Source organism: Poecilia formosa, unplaced genomic scaffold, assembly GCF_000485575.1.
Source record: "Poecilia formosa unplaced genomic scaffold, Poecilia_formosa-5.1.2 Scaffold482, whole genome shotgun sequence".
Classification (NCBI taxonomy): Eukaryota; Metazoa; Chordata; class Actinopteri; order Cyprinodontiformes; family Poeciliidae; genus Poecilia; species Poecilia formosa.
This window is the reverse complement of record NW_006800421.1, coordinates 283,227-297,898: the sequence shown is the minus strand read 5'-3', so window position 1 is coordinate 297,898 and position 14,672 is coordinate 283,227. Positions and strand designations below refer to the sequence as shown.

General features: G+C 40.9%; 1 protein-coding gene across 1 annotated transcript in view; it reads left to right on the top strand.

Moving 5' to 3' along the window:
- The window catches only part of itgav (integrin, alpha V), a 40,843-nt gene that overhangs the window by 19,534 nt on the left and 6,637 nt on the right, over nucleotides 1-14,672 (top strand). Inside the window, exons 10-23 of the mRNA XM_007578529.2 lie at nucleotides 432-488; nucleotides 1,851-1,903; nucleotides 3,338-3,413; nucleotides 4,444-4,573; nucleotides 5,733-5,830; nucleotides 6,560-6,653; nucleotides 6,736-6,781; nucleotides 7,599-7,706; nucleotides 7,893-7,948; nucleotides 8,582-8,736; nucleotides 11,381-11,518; nucleotides 12,365-12,432; nucleotides 12,528-12,672; nucleotides 13,676-13,768. Coding sequence (XP_007578591.1) covers nucleotides 432-488; nucleotides 1,851-1,903; nucleotides 3,338-3,413; nucleotides 4,444-4,573; nucleotides 5,733-5,830; nucleotides 6,560-6,653; nucleotides 6,736-6,781; nucleotides 7,599-7,706; nucleotides 7,893-7,948; nucleotides 8,582-8,736; nucleotides 11,381-11,518; nucleotides 12,365-12,432; nucleotides 12,528-12,672; nucleotides 13,676-13,768 — 1,317 coding nt within the window. The remainder of the gene's footprint in view (nucleotides 1-431; nucleotides 489-1,850; nucleotides 1,904-3,337; nucleotides 3,414-4,443; nucleotides 4,574-5,732; nucleotides 5,831-6,559; nucleotides 6,654-6,735; nucleotides 6,782-7,598; nucleotides 7,707-7,892; nucleotides 7,949-8,581; nucleotides 8,737-11,380; nucleotides 11,519-12,364; nucleotides 12,433-12,527; nucleotides 12,673-13,675; nucleotides 13,769-14,672) is intronic.

The following is a 14,672-nucleotide window of genomic DNA, read 5'->3' as shown; positions in this document are numbered from 1 at the left end:
GTCGTGTGTGGTGCTATTTTCACTTCCTCTCTTGCTCTCCGCTTCAGCTAGCATAGCCTGTCATGAATGCTAAGGCTAGCAAGCATAGCCTCAGATGACTGCGGCTAAACGGTTTTCCTGCAAAGTTGTTTCAATGCTGTTGATTAACAGCGCTAAGACCCACCTCCTGGCTCCAATTGGTTGGTTTTGGTGCATTTCTTCAGACGGCTATAGTAGCTCAGGGAAGAGGTGGAGGAGATCAATCTGTCTCATAACAAATGTGTAAAAAACCTCATGTTTTAATAAAAACCACAAACTGCAGCTTTAAACCCATTTAATTATGTATTACATTATATGTTACTGTCTTTTAAAAAGGTTCAGTTAGCAGACTAATTGATCCGATCTCGATGCAGCCGGTGTGATTCTTGTCATGTTCTGCGTTCCTGCTTCAGGTGAACATCTTCAATGGAGCCAACATGGAGTCCATGATTAACTTCACCGGCTCGCAGGTAAGCTTCAGTAAATGTCGCAAAGCGCAGGCGGCGAGTTCTGGCTGCATGGATGTGTCATTTCCCATGATGCAGGTTCTGCTCAGCACCGTCTAGAACGAGTGTGGAAAACCGTCTCCTCTCATAAAGTCGCCGCTCTGCGAACCAACAGTAATTAACCTAAATGCGGCGCAGCAGAAACAGTCATTTTGTTTTGGCACGTAATTGTCCGACAGAATGAATGAAATTACATGTTTAATGCCGTTAAGATCAGCTGCTCTGCAAATGAGTTATGGCCGCACGGGCAAGAGGCAGGGAAGGGTGTCGAATTAAAATAGTTCTGTGGCATCCAGATAAACTTTCAACCTGTATTCAGTTTGTGGTGAACCGTTGGATAATGTCAGCAGAAACAGCCGTGTTGTTACGTGGCTGCTGAGGAGGAGAAGCTCTGCTGCTCCGCTGACTGACTGGCTTCTGGCTGGATTTCTTTCTGTCCACATGATGGAGAAAATTCTCCTTTTAACAGTCAGGCAGCTGATTTTACAACCTACATAAACTCCGTGTGCAGGCCTGTCACAGAAACAAATTTTATAGGGCGATAAACTGTTCCAGAAGTAATCGTGATAAACGATATTGTTGTTGTTGTTTTGAGACCATCTTCAAGTGATATGATGGTAATTGCATAAAAATGCAAGAACATATTCAAGAATCAATAAACTTTAAATTCTAATGAACATTTAACACCGGAACTGGAAGACATTTTAAATATCAAAAAAGAAAAACAACAAATAAGATAAATTATGGAGTCAAAAAAAGACCTAGTTGAGACCAAAGCACCAAACTGAAGAGCTTTTTTTTCCAGGTTTTAGTAGAAAAAGAGACAGAAAAGAAAAATAACAACTCATGCTTGTTTTAATTTATCGTGCCATTAACTGATTTATTGCTTATGTCTAAGTTTCTGATGTTCTCCTGTTACAGCTTCATATTTAATGTGCCTCCAGCACCTAAAATGTGGGGAAATAACCAATTTGCTTAAAACCCGTCTGGTCGTTTTGGGTTGTGTTGACGCTGAATGAACTCTTGGTGCTGGCGGCGGAGGGCAGTGGGTTGAAAGGACGGGAAGAGGAGGTCGTCATCATCAGCAGGGATAATGACAGATTTTCTCTTCTTGTTCCTAAATAACCCAACAACCTTTATCGTGTCGTCTCTCTCTGAACATCTTGTTTATGTCCGTGGCTCGTTGACTTCTGTTCTTTATCGCTGCTCATGCTCCCGTAGAGAGAGAGCTCTCCGACCTTTTTTACGGTTTCCAGGTTTCACCTTTGCTGCCTTCTCTCTCTCTCTCTCTCTCTCTCTCTCTCTCTCTCTCTCTCTCTCGTGCAGATGGCTGCCTACTTTGGATACTCAGTGGCTGCCTCTGATGTTAACAGCGATGGGTAAGTGTGGTTTTTCCTGCCTTGTCCTCTAACAGCTGACATTTCCTGGCTGTGGCGCTAAAAACCACTCGAAGGCTTAATGAAGCACTCGTGTAAACCCCACGCCACCTCCTGCCTTGGTGGTGTTTAAGTGGAACCAGGCGCACGCTCGGCGTTCGGGTGACATCATTAAACGCAGAGGTCACATTTGAAGTGTTTACGGCTCTGCTTACTTAGAACCTGTGAAAAGAATTGATTCGTTTACTCAGAAATGAGCTGCACTACATCTGAAAAGGACAACCCGCCACATTTATTGACACCTGTGGCAAACACTTCAACACCAGCCACTTCCTGTTTCCTTTGGATATAAATGTGATCAGACACGTCTTTTAGATGCTCTTCAGAGATGGAATATCAAGCTGAAATGCTGTCATTTAAAGCAGATGTATGCTGATGTCTAGACGCTTCACCTAAACCTGCTAACGTGACATGTTAAGTTAACCTTTACGTTAAGTTAACAACTGGTTGCTTTTGGTTTTCTGAAAAATATTAAAACCTGACATTGGCTGCATTACGGATGTGCACAAATCTTTGTCTATATTCTAATGTCAAAAACACAGTTTCACAATTGCGATGCTTTCATTAGATATGAAATAAAATTAATATCACTCGTGAACAAGCTCGTTCACGCGATAAGTCATTAAATATTATGGCGATGGCGGATGTAAAGGGTTAGGTGAAATTATATTCATATTCCAGCCGTGGCTGAAGTTTTTGTTTATGTATTCAGGCACCAGAGCGACAAGCCGCTGATACGCGAGAGCGGCTGTGTACGCAGTGGACTGCAGCCGGCGATTTTACAGAGGATTCAACACGTTGGAATGACATAACCTTTTATGAACTGTGACACACCATAGCTGTCTCAAAATGGAAGACGACTACTTCCTGTTGTCGTCTTTGTCGTTTCTGCCAGTAGTAACGTCCAGTTGTTGATCACATCACTCATGATGCGAAAGAAGTCTTTCTGTTGGAAAATGCTTCTATTCCTATACGGCTAAAAATAACCCACCTCATCCTAGTGCAAAAACCTTGAAAAACGTGAGTTTCCTCTAAATTGCTGTGTTTCTATTAAGCAAATTTATTTTTGTAATTTCAGTTTCCTCAATTCTGTGGTTTACGGAAACGCAGCTCGTGTCCGATGGAGGAGAGTCTCTTGATTCTCTCCTAATCGGAGCAATCGTAGAACATGAGTAACAAACAAAGCTGGGAGAGGACTCGTTTATCTTGTCTGCCACTGGTGAATTGCAACCCCTACTCCTAGCTAAAGAGCGCTAATAAACCTTTAGAGAGTGTCGGGTTCTAAGGATGTTTTATTTCAGTGAGTTTTACTGTGAAACGAGCAGTGAGGACCAGATGAGACGGTCGGTTCTTATTTTCATGTCGTCTGGGTTTCAGGTTTGTGGACGTGTTGATTGGAGCTCCGCTCTTCATGGACCGAGGCACGGATGGGAAACTGAGGGAGGTGGGACAGGTATGAAACGCACACCTACACACACACACACACACACACACACACAGACACACACAGACACACCATTCACTGAATGTGGACACGTAGCAGAGCAGCTGGAGGAGATCAAGATGAATCACTGTCAACACACCAGATGTTTTTTCCACACCAGTAGAAAAAAATAAGTAAACAAAAAGATTTAAAAAACCCTGAATACTTGCGCTGTCATGACGACACAGATGAGTAAAAACATTTCACATGTGACGGTTCACCTCTACAACTGTTTTGCTACGTATTTCAGTCCAGAGGTCATTCTCTGAATATGTCCAGATTGGATTGTTTTTGTCATATTCTGCATAAATGCTCTTAAACTATTACCAGATGAACCCGATGTTAAAACATGTTATCTTTTGAAATACGACAACTGGAATAATAAAATGGCAATGGGAATAATCTATCATTTAAATTAATTTTATTCAGAAATAATTAAATTGTATTATAGATTTTGTTTAAAGTTTTTGTCTAAATACTATATAAAATATTTTTTTAACACAAGGTTTGTTGGACTGTGAGAACCTCTGACTCTTGGCTAATTTGTTCTGCCTACAGTCTAATTCACATGTATTTTTGGTATTTTGATGAAGGAGTTAATTTAAGAGGCTCCCCAAAGAATCGGCTTGTTGCTTTGAAGCATTTGGATTAATTTCTGCTTATCTGTTTTAAATAAAAACACTCAGATCATGTTAAATATTTGTGTTTCATCCCTGGTTATCATTGGTCTATTAAAGGCTGAAAGAAGATTTATGTCCAGACTTTATAAAATAAAAAAGATAAGAAGGAAAAAAAAACAGAACCCATTTAGTCTGATCTACTTTTATGCCTTAGTTCACACTTTAACCTGATTCCCTTTCAATAATTTGGTTTGTGGTTTGAGATGATTTCTTTCTTTTAAAGGTATAATTGGAAATGTGTCCAACATTTCAGCTGTCCTTTTCCAGGAACACATACAGAGATGCATCTACTTTTGTCTTAACGGCTGCGTGTCCTCCAGGTGTCCGTCTACCTGAGCCGAGGCGGCTTCTCCTTTCAGCCGCCGCAGCTGCTGACCGGAGCCGAGGTTTACGCCAGATACGGCTCATCCATCGCGGCGCTGGGGGACCTGGACAGGGACGGGTACAAAGGTCGGACCCCTAGGCATCATTTCTGTTGCTTCGCTAAAACCAGATTTTGCTGTGAAGCGCAGCCATCTGCGCCAGGCGTACGGAGAAAATTCAGCTGGAAAAAGGATGATGGGGATTCTGGGGTCACATGATATGAATATCACATATTCCCGTCTCAATCTGAGAAAAATAATAGGATTCAACAAAACCTGAATGTTTAAAACTCTATGGGACGACGACCAGGTGAAATAATGACATAAATCAGTATGTAAGGAAAATATTTCAAGATTATGAGATCGAGAGGAACTTATTATAGAAACAAGGAGGAAATCACAAGCAATATGGACACTAAAAACAAAGTATTGTACAATTATTACAGGTGGAATTTGAACTAATTACAGAGAATTTAATGCTTGGAAATTTTAATCAGATTTTGATTTTTTTTTTTATAACATGCAAATGTTCTGGCTGGCACCTTTGTGTTCAAATGTTTCTGGTACTTTTACAAGCGACATCCACAAACAACGATGATCGACGAAGCTGCTTCTCTTGGCCTGCTGCGGCGTCGTTTCTCCTTTAAACAATCTGATTGGACCCTGGAAAACACTAGTGCTGTGCTAAAGGAGTTAGCCTGTCAGCTATTCAAGCCTAAACTAGCATCTCAATGTTAAACATGTAGCAGCTAGCACAGACGACCCCAATGCTACGTTTTGAAGTAACTTTTCATGAATGAAGGGGGGAACACTGGAAACACTGGAAACACTGGAAAAGCTAAATGAATGTAACGAGACTTTGTACCAATTTGAATAACATTAAAAACAACAAATATCTTTGTCCTTTAGTCCATATGAATATTTATCCAGTAATTTAACAGGAAATATTGTTTTTAATTTGGATATACGCCAATATATGGTTTTCGATTGAGATGAATTAATTACTTACAGACCCTGCATCTCTACTAATGATACTTTATTGTAATCATTCAAGGGAAATTTCAATAAAAAACTAGAAATCGATTTTAATTTAGACCCTGACACAAGTTTTGCATGTCAAACAGCTGAAAGCTCCTCTGACCGTTCTCACTGAGACGATCCAGTAAACGTAGTCACGGCTCTGCCGTCGTCCGTTTCCATGACGCTTCGTCTTGAGCAGACTCTGACCCCGGTGTCTCCCTCCTCAGACGTGGCCATCTCTGCCCCCTACGGAGGCCCGGACCACAACGGCCTGGTCTACATCCACAACGGCCACGCCTCGGGGATCGACTCCACAGCCTCTCAGGTAAACGTCAACCGTCGGCATGAGACGCCCCGACACAAAACGAGGGTCAAAGGTGACCCGGCACACTTACTCCGTCCCGTGAAGCTGAGTTTGATCAGCACGTTTCTGTCGTAGTAACATCCAATTAGCTACAGACCTTCACAATAAGAGCCTTAACAATGAATTACTGGATTTTTTACTTTCATATGTAGAAAATATACATTAAAAATGTTAAACTTTGTTGGCCAATCAGCTTCTACTGTCGTACAGAAGCACACAAGAAAAAAGACAAACGACACAAGACATGAGTAGACAGGAACCTGATGCTGCAGCCGTCATGGGAGGCGCTCCACTTTCATAATAACATGATGGTAGAGGAGGGGAAAATATCTCTTAAAAAATATATATATTCACTTTGTTGGACTGTTTTGTATTTACAGCTGTTAAAATGATATTTCCTTCTTCAGAGGAAGTTTAGTTTTACATAAATTCCTTGTTTTTCTCAACACATTGTTAAAAACAAATGAAATTATTTTTTCACCACTAATGCTCCAGAAAATGCTCAGAAAAGGTCCGGTGTGTTTTAGTGTTCAGTTTGAAATCAGCTGACGTGGTTTTGGATCTCCATTTTTACCTTCCAATGTTGTTTTTAATTGAACAAAATAAAACAAAAAAAATTAAACAAATGTATAAAAATTCAAGATCCACAACAAACGCCTCTTAATTCCTCCCGTCTTCTCTCCCCCTCAGGTCCTGCAGGGTAAATGGGCGTCCAGCTACATGCCTGCTAGCTTCGGCTATTCCATGACAGGAAGTACAGACATAGACCAGAACGGATACCCAGGTAAACTTCACTCACACCAACTCTTTTACCAACAGACCCATTAAGGCTTTTTAACATTCTGAACCGCGGTTGTGTCCAACAGATTTGGTGGTTGGAGCGTTTGGAGCGGACAAAGCTGTTCTATACAGGTAACCCCATCTAAATCTCATCTTCTGCCTTCTGGTGTGTGTGTGTGGCACATATATATGTGTGTGTGTGTGTGTGTGTGTGTGTGTGTGTGTGTGTGTGTGTGATCCCCTGCTGATGCCTCTGACTGAAAGGGAGAAGTTTAATGAGCGAGGCCACCTCTGATATCAAAGAGCTACTGTTTTTCATTCACTTCACTCCTACTGGCTTTATAGAAGCTACGAGTACAGAGGAGCGTTCACATGACGCTTCATGCGTCCTCCTTAGTGTTGGAACACTTTTACGCTTCTTAATCCAGGCAAAACACTTTCAGAGCACAAACTGTGTTCATCTATTCAATCACTTCATGTCTTAATCATACGTAGTGGACATCCTATCAACATTTGGACTTTTAGTTTTATCGTGGTGATATTGTGATGAGGATATAAGTGACGACTTATTAAAGTTTTAGGTGACTGTATTGGTTGTGTGTCACAGCAATTGTAGCCCCACAAAGACAAACGCTGCCCTTGAAAAACATTCCAGTTTGTCAAATATTTCTTTAGGATAAAAATCACGTGAAAAGTGTGACTTGTATTGCTAATAAACTGCTCCCTTAACCGCATTTAGTCATATTTGCACACAAATTCATATTTCTTTATGCTTTTATTGGACAGACAGTGGAGACAAATGGTAAAACTAACAATCCTGACAGTTTTGAACATAATTAACTGTAATTTATCGTGACCAGGATGAATCTGGATTCTTATCGTACAAAGAAATTTATCACGATAAACGATGCGATAAATGCCAACCCTCCTTCATGTTCCTGTGCATCAGAGCTCGTCCAGTCATCAGTGTGAACGCCACGTTGGACATAAACCCCCAGATCATCAACCCAGAGGAGAAGAGCTGCACCATCCCTCAAACCAACACGCAGGTGTCATGGTGAGCGATCGCACCTCGAATGCATCGTCCATTTTTATCCTGACACTGAAGGTTTCCTACTATGATATATTTTAGCTGAGCTCTCATGAATGTTTAGTGATTTTAAGCAAACCCTTAGCTTTACTCAGAGCTGACTCCTGTCAAAGTGTCTGACTTTCACTGAGGTTAGTTTGTTTTGCTTCACAGTTTTAAAGTGAAGTACTGTCTGGCAGCCGGCGGCTTTGGAGCTCCATCCTCTCTGAGTGAGTGAAACGGCTGCAGCCATTTATGGTTGCAGTCGTTAACGTCAGACGATGGGTCAAGTATTTCACACATTCAGAAGGGAAAGCCATGCTTTTCATGTTATTCCTAGTATTATTTGACAATGTGAGAGTATTGCTTCCAGCTAGTGAAAACATGAAATTCAGTTTTGACTGCATTATTACATCAGATCAAACGCACTTTAAACAGTCTTTACACAGAATGTTCTGGCCATGTGTAGATCGTCAAAATTTGGTTTCCACATTTTTAAGCCATGTTTCCATCAATGTTTTTCTTTTTAAGCAAGTTTTTCAGTATGGCATTGGAAAAGGTTAATGGGAAAAAGTTTTATTCTGGCTTGAGGTAGATTTTGACTTTCCTAAAAAAAGTTAAAACGCCAAAGAGGAAACGTATTTGCCGAGTAAGTTTTGACATGAGGGAATGTTTCCCATCCACTGGTGTGTTTGTGCCTTCGTTGAGTTTCGTTTCTTCAGCCTGACAGCTGGTAGCAACACGTAGGGGAGGGGGGGCTCTACTCTACTGTCCAGAGTCTGTAAAAACTCTTGTCGCTTGTTTCATTCCTATCGAAGGAATAGTGTGATGGAAAATGTTCCCTTTTCCACTTCCTGCCGCAGGTTTTCGTGTGGACCTCACGCTGGATCGCCTGAAGCAGAAGGAGGCGACCAAACGCGCCCTCTTCCTCCACAGCGCAACCTATCAGTACTCCAAGAACATGACGGTGAACAGCAACAGACGGCTGGCCTGCGAGGAGCAGGAAGTCTACTTAAGGGTGAGGAAGCTGTAGACGAATCAGAACCAACTCGATTCCCTTTCTCGGACATGCATTCATCAAAAGGTGAACAACTGTTTGGTTGTGAGATGTGGATAACGATCCGTCCCACAGCTTCGAAACATGAGGTTTTAAAGACAAAATCAGTGATGATCTAAATGTTTGTTTGTTGTGTGTGAGGAGAGAAAGGAGGACAGACCGGGTACAGAGAACACCCTGGAAGTCTGCAAAAAGAGAGAAGAAGAAACAGAACCGCAAAACAACAAACATCCATCTGTAACAATAGCTACTGCATCGCTGCAAAGTACACAGTACTAAAGTAACGGTTAAGGGTGCCGATGTCGCTATCCAATATTAGTACTGCTGTTGTGGCAGTATTAATATTTACCAATATTTTCCTTTATCAAATGTTTTATCTAATTACTCAATTAACTGGCAGAATAATCAATAGATTATTACTAAAATAATCGCTTACAACAGGCCTCATCCTCTTCCTTTCAGTTTCTGGTGGACCTCAGACAAATTCTGATTTCATGTTCAGGTTTTGTGTGTAAACCTAGAAATGTGGCCTGTGAGTCTTTAAAGGTGGTTTTGATTGGGGATCCGTTCTTTTTAAATGACTGCATGTTTACATTGTTTATGCAGTGATTCAGCACATACAATTAGGCCTGTCGCAATAATCAATAGATCAATTAATCGTGTTATGAATTAAAACGAAGTTAATAATTTCCTTTTGCATAATTTGTCGTTTTTCTCTTTCTACCAAAAACTGGATGACTAAAGTCTTCCGTCTGGTGCTCCAGATTCAAATAGATGGTGTTTTTTTGTTGTTTTTTGAAGGACAATTTTGTTTACAGAGACTCCATAATTAATTTTATTTTATTGTTATTGTTTTGTTTATTTAAAATGTTGTCCAACTCCAGTGTTAAATGTTCATTACAATTGAACATTTATTTTAATGTTTTAATGTTACCATAGCACAGCTTGGAAATGGTTCTCAAAACAACAACATTATAGCTCATCACAATAACTTCTGGAACAATTTATTGTCCAGCAAACAGTGTCGTAGTGAGAGACCTACATGACTTTCAGGTCTTCCTGATGCGTGGATCCAGCTTTCTGCCGTCAGTCGGCTTCTTTCCCTCACAGCCTCTGCTTCCCTTTCACATTCTGTTCCCACAGAAGTGTATTTATTACTGCAGCTCTTCAGAGGCCTGCCTGATGCCTTATTTGCACACATAGTGAGTGAGATATTGCGCTATCATTGCAGATTACATCAATGTTTAGCTATGTAAAAGGGCCTTGAATTATTACTCACACCGCTTTGGTTTTATGGGACAGACCAACACAGAGTGGAATGAAAACTATATATTTTTTTAAAGAATAAAAACCTGAATAGTTCCCATTTGTTTCTAGCCCACTTTGCTCTCTTTTCTTGATCATAAAATCCAGTGTTTGTGGAGGCCACCTGCGTCCACCTGTGTTTGATTTAATGTCAGTTTAAATCCAGATGTTCTGGGAAGCAGGAGAACAAGAAACACGTCAGATAAGTTCAGAGAGCAAGTCGAGAGGAGATTGATGCAGGATTAGGTGTGGCAAGAAAACTGTTCAATCCGTTACTGCTAACTCAGATTTGAATTACTCTGCAATGATTACAGATTATTGAAAACAAAGCTGTGTTTGTTTAAAAAGGAAGGGAATGGGGGCCCTGGTTTCTCCCAAAATGTGACCAAATCTCATCTCGTGGATGAACTTGTAGACCTCCATTCACCTCTCCAACAAACCCAACGTGATTTGTGTTTACAGGGTATCCACAGGTCCTTAAAAAGTCACAGACTTTTAAGACTTTTTTTTTTAAGTCACAGGTCCTTAAAAAGTCTAGACTTAAGGCCTTAAAATGTCTTAAATTCATTTAAAAAATGTAGGATGGTCTTAAAGGCGTTGCTCACAGGTCTTAAATTCTGTTGTGGCAGGACTATTTAATCTCACATATGTACTTTTCTGTCAGGCAAAAGTTTGAGTCACGTGCTGACATATTCACTGCTAACTAGCTGCTAAAGTATTCACTGCTAACTAGCTGCTATTGTAACCTTAGCTAGCTTTTTTTGTGCCCATCTATGCTAAATGCTAATTTATTGCTAGTTAGCTGGATAAGGTTAATTTTCGGCACTGGCTCACTTTTTTGTTTTACCAACTGAGACGAGGCTGCACACATTCTGTGCAACAACAGCTTAGGCTAGGCAATGCAGCGTTTAAGGCTGCAGAGAGCCTTAAACACAGAGTGGCTGCTAAGAGCCACAAACAAACCCCAAAAATGTCACAATTGCTACTTGATTGTAACAAAGCAGGATCTCCCAAACATCCCCTATACTTAAGTTTTTTTCAGTCTTAATTTTAATCCAAGGTGGCGTTGAAAAGGTCTTAAAAAGTCTTGAATTTGACTTGCTGAAACCTGCAGATACCCTGGTTTAAGTCTATTCTGCACATATTGAACATCTACTTGACCTCATGTGAAAGTGTATAGACAGGCTGGGAAAGGCAAGAGTCTAAAACTAAACGTATAATACTGAATGTTTCCATAAAATCAAACAGAAAAACAGTCAACCTGAAGCTGCACATCTGATCCCTTCTCCTTTTCATCCAGGACGACCGCGAGTTTCGGGATAAGATCACTCCCATCTCCGTGGCGATGGAGTACAGTCTGGACTACCAGCTGGCTGCAGATAAGACCGGACTGCTGCCCATCATCAACATCTGGGCACCGACCAACGTCACCAAGCAGGTACTCACTGCAGACGGGGCGGCGGGTCAGGGGAGTCCAAAGTGTGGCCCGGGAGCCATTTAATTTATTAAACTGCTAAATATGGGAAGCGTTTTGAAAGAAAGTGACCCAGATCCTGTTCTTACAACTGATGGTAAACTGGTTCAGTCGATCCTGAAAGCATATTGGGGCCATATTAAGAAAAAAACTAAGTGTAAAATTAAGACTTTATTATCATAATACAACAACTTTATTGTTGTTGTATTATGTATTATCTTTCTTTATTCTGGTAAGTTTATGACTTTATTCAAATTCAGTTCAGTTCAAAAATACTTTAATACCGTAAGGGAAATTAAATGTTTTAAAACTGTTCTAAAATACTATGAACTTTATTCTCATACAAGTTTATTTTCGTTAAATGACTTCATTCTCATGATTTTATCGTCTTATTTTTTGTGTGCTCTTAATACTTTGTTGTGCTTTTAATACAGGAAACATGAAAAATAAAGCATTTTTGTAGGAAAATCCTCGTCCTACAAAAATACGATTTTTTTTTCTCTCCAAAAGAAACACCTAAAATTTGATTACATTTTTTCTCTTCTTCATCTTAATTTTTAATTTGATCGACCTGCGAGACTTTTGAGTGGACAATCTTGGCTCGCGTGTCTAACGTGCCACTGTTGCTATGGTAACTTAAACAGAGAAGTTAAACCAGCACCATGTTGGCACAGAGTTGGACTCGGATCGAAGCCCACAGTGTTGGCTTGGTTTTAGAAACAGTGAATCTCCCTCTAGTGGCTCCTGTTGGTCCTGAACCAACTGGTTCCTCTGACAGTAATTGATTTTCTGTTCTCTCTTCTTCTCCAGGCTCACATTCTGCTGGATTGTGGCGAAGACAACATCTGCAAACCCGACCTCAAGCTGTCGGTGGAGAGGTTGGTGCAGCGAAGTCGATTAAACAAAACCAGTCATGACGGCGTTGAAGAGTCGTTAGAGGTCGTAACCGTCTGTGTCCTCTGATTGGCCGCAGCGACCGGAAGAAGATCTACATCGGCGACGACAACGCCCTCACCCTGATGGTCACGGCGGAGAACAGGGGCGAGGGCGCCTACGAGGCCGAGCTGCACGTCTACCCGCCTCAGCAGGCCGACTTCACTGGCGTGGTCCGCAGTCAGGTAGAGCTGGTCGCATCTCACGTTTTCCACCCAGGGTGAACGGCAAAAAGTCGCATAAAACGCAAAGAACCGTCTTTGGAGTCTCACAGTAATCCGTGTCTTTATGTGCATGGCTTACGACAGAACCTGTGGAAGTCATGATCTTATTTTGTGATAAAGAACTCTTTGATTTCCTCTGCCTGGGAACAAACATCTAAATATGCGACCTGACAGAGGAAGTCATCGGAAAACTAGGAAGCTGGTTGTGAATTGGTGTTTCCCCCATTAGTGTGTCTTTAAATCTTCAATCTACATTTCAACCCTCTGAACTAAACAAACTGGATGCTTTCTTTTTTATTTCCAACAAAGTACTGACCAGTTAGGTTCCCTATTAAATTTTTGGGTTTTGAAGATCATATTAGGACGGTTCATCATCTTTGACGAGTGTTGTTTTAAAGTTTCTATTTATTTGGACTTTGAATAAAAAAAAAAATGTTGTGAAAACTTACTTTGGTATAAGTTTTAACAGATGTTACTTCATAGAAATAATAAATTTTAACACATCATCAAAATATCAGTAGCAGAACTTTGAGACGATCGTTCAACTGTGTATTTTTTTTATCGGCTCACGTCAGATCCTAGTAACTCACCTACTTTTCTCATTAAAACAACTTTTTTTCTTCTCATAATCTTAACACTTTTTTGTTGTTTTTAAAATTGGGTCTTTTGTGCGCTAGTGTTATGACGATGTTCTCATACTTCAGCTAAAGTGTTCGTAGCCTCGCCCTGATGCTCCGAATACTCAGAAGGGAGGATTTAAATGAACACCACTTTCTGATGATATTTTCCTGTCATTTGTAATTTTGTTTTTAGAAAAGAAAAGAAGCATAAAAAAAACTCAACTCAAATCAGAAATTGGATCTGGTGTAAAAAATACAGAACCTTTATTTATTATCTAAGATCTCATCCGGTTGATATGTGTACGATGACGTTGTGACGTTCCTTCCTGCTTGCTCTCCCACAGACTCTCTCCAGGCTCTCCTGTGCTTACAAGAAGGAGAACGAGACCAAGATGGTGGTGTGTGACCTGGGAAACCCCATGAAGAAAGACACAACGGTCAGTCAGAGGCAACGCAGTGACGTCCAACACCCGGCATCTTTAAAAACATCCCAGAGTAAATTACTTATAGCGCCTCGGAAACGGACTCGTCATCTTGAACCTTTTCACGTTTCATCCCAACACGACCACAGATGAGATCTAATGATCGACGCACAGAGTTTATTAGAGAGCATTAATGAACAGATGAAGACCTGAGTCTGTGTTTGGTTGATGGGAACTCTGCTGTTCATGTCGATGCCAAGCGGACCGCACACCGCTCCAAAAGCACGAAGCCGGCGTTGGCACAATGCTTTCTGGGAAAATGCAATCAAAACAAACGAGTCTAACGCTAGCTTGTACCAACGATAAAAGAAAAATATAAACTAATGCGTTAAAACTTGACGTTACACCATTTTGTTTACATTTCGTGAAGAAGGAAGTTGCGTTTCAGAGGTTTTCCTGTCATTCCCTTCAGTGGTTCTTGGTGCAGCGCCCCCACAGGCAAGGAGGGGAACAGGTTTTTCACAGGGTTTGGATCAATTTATAGCTGAAAATGTTGCATTTTTGGTCCCCAGTCGAGGCGATTCGGTCAGACTTATCAGGTGGGGAAACACTCAAAGTGACATCTCAGGGTTTCCACAGAACTCTACGTCCAACATCCAAACATGGAGAGAGTCCGAAGCAACCGTTCATTTTACACATCTGGTCCTAATGGAGGAACGTCAGGAAGAAAGAGTTTGTTGAAACAAAACCCATTTAAGGTTAAAAACAAGCCAGTAAGGGATTTGGTGAACATGTGGTCAAATCAGAGCAAATTTAGCAAAACTCAGCAAAAAGCTCATTTTACAAAATATTCACAGGGCCTGAAGAGAAGAACAGCACAAAAACCAGACACCTTCTCTGTTCAGCTTCACAATGAACC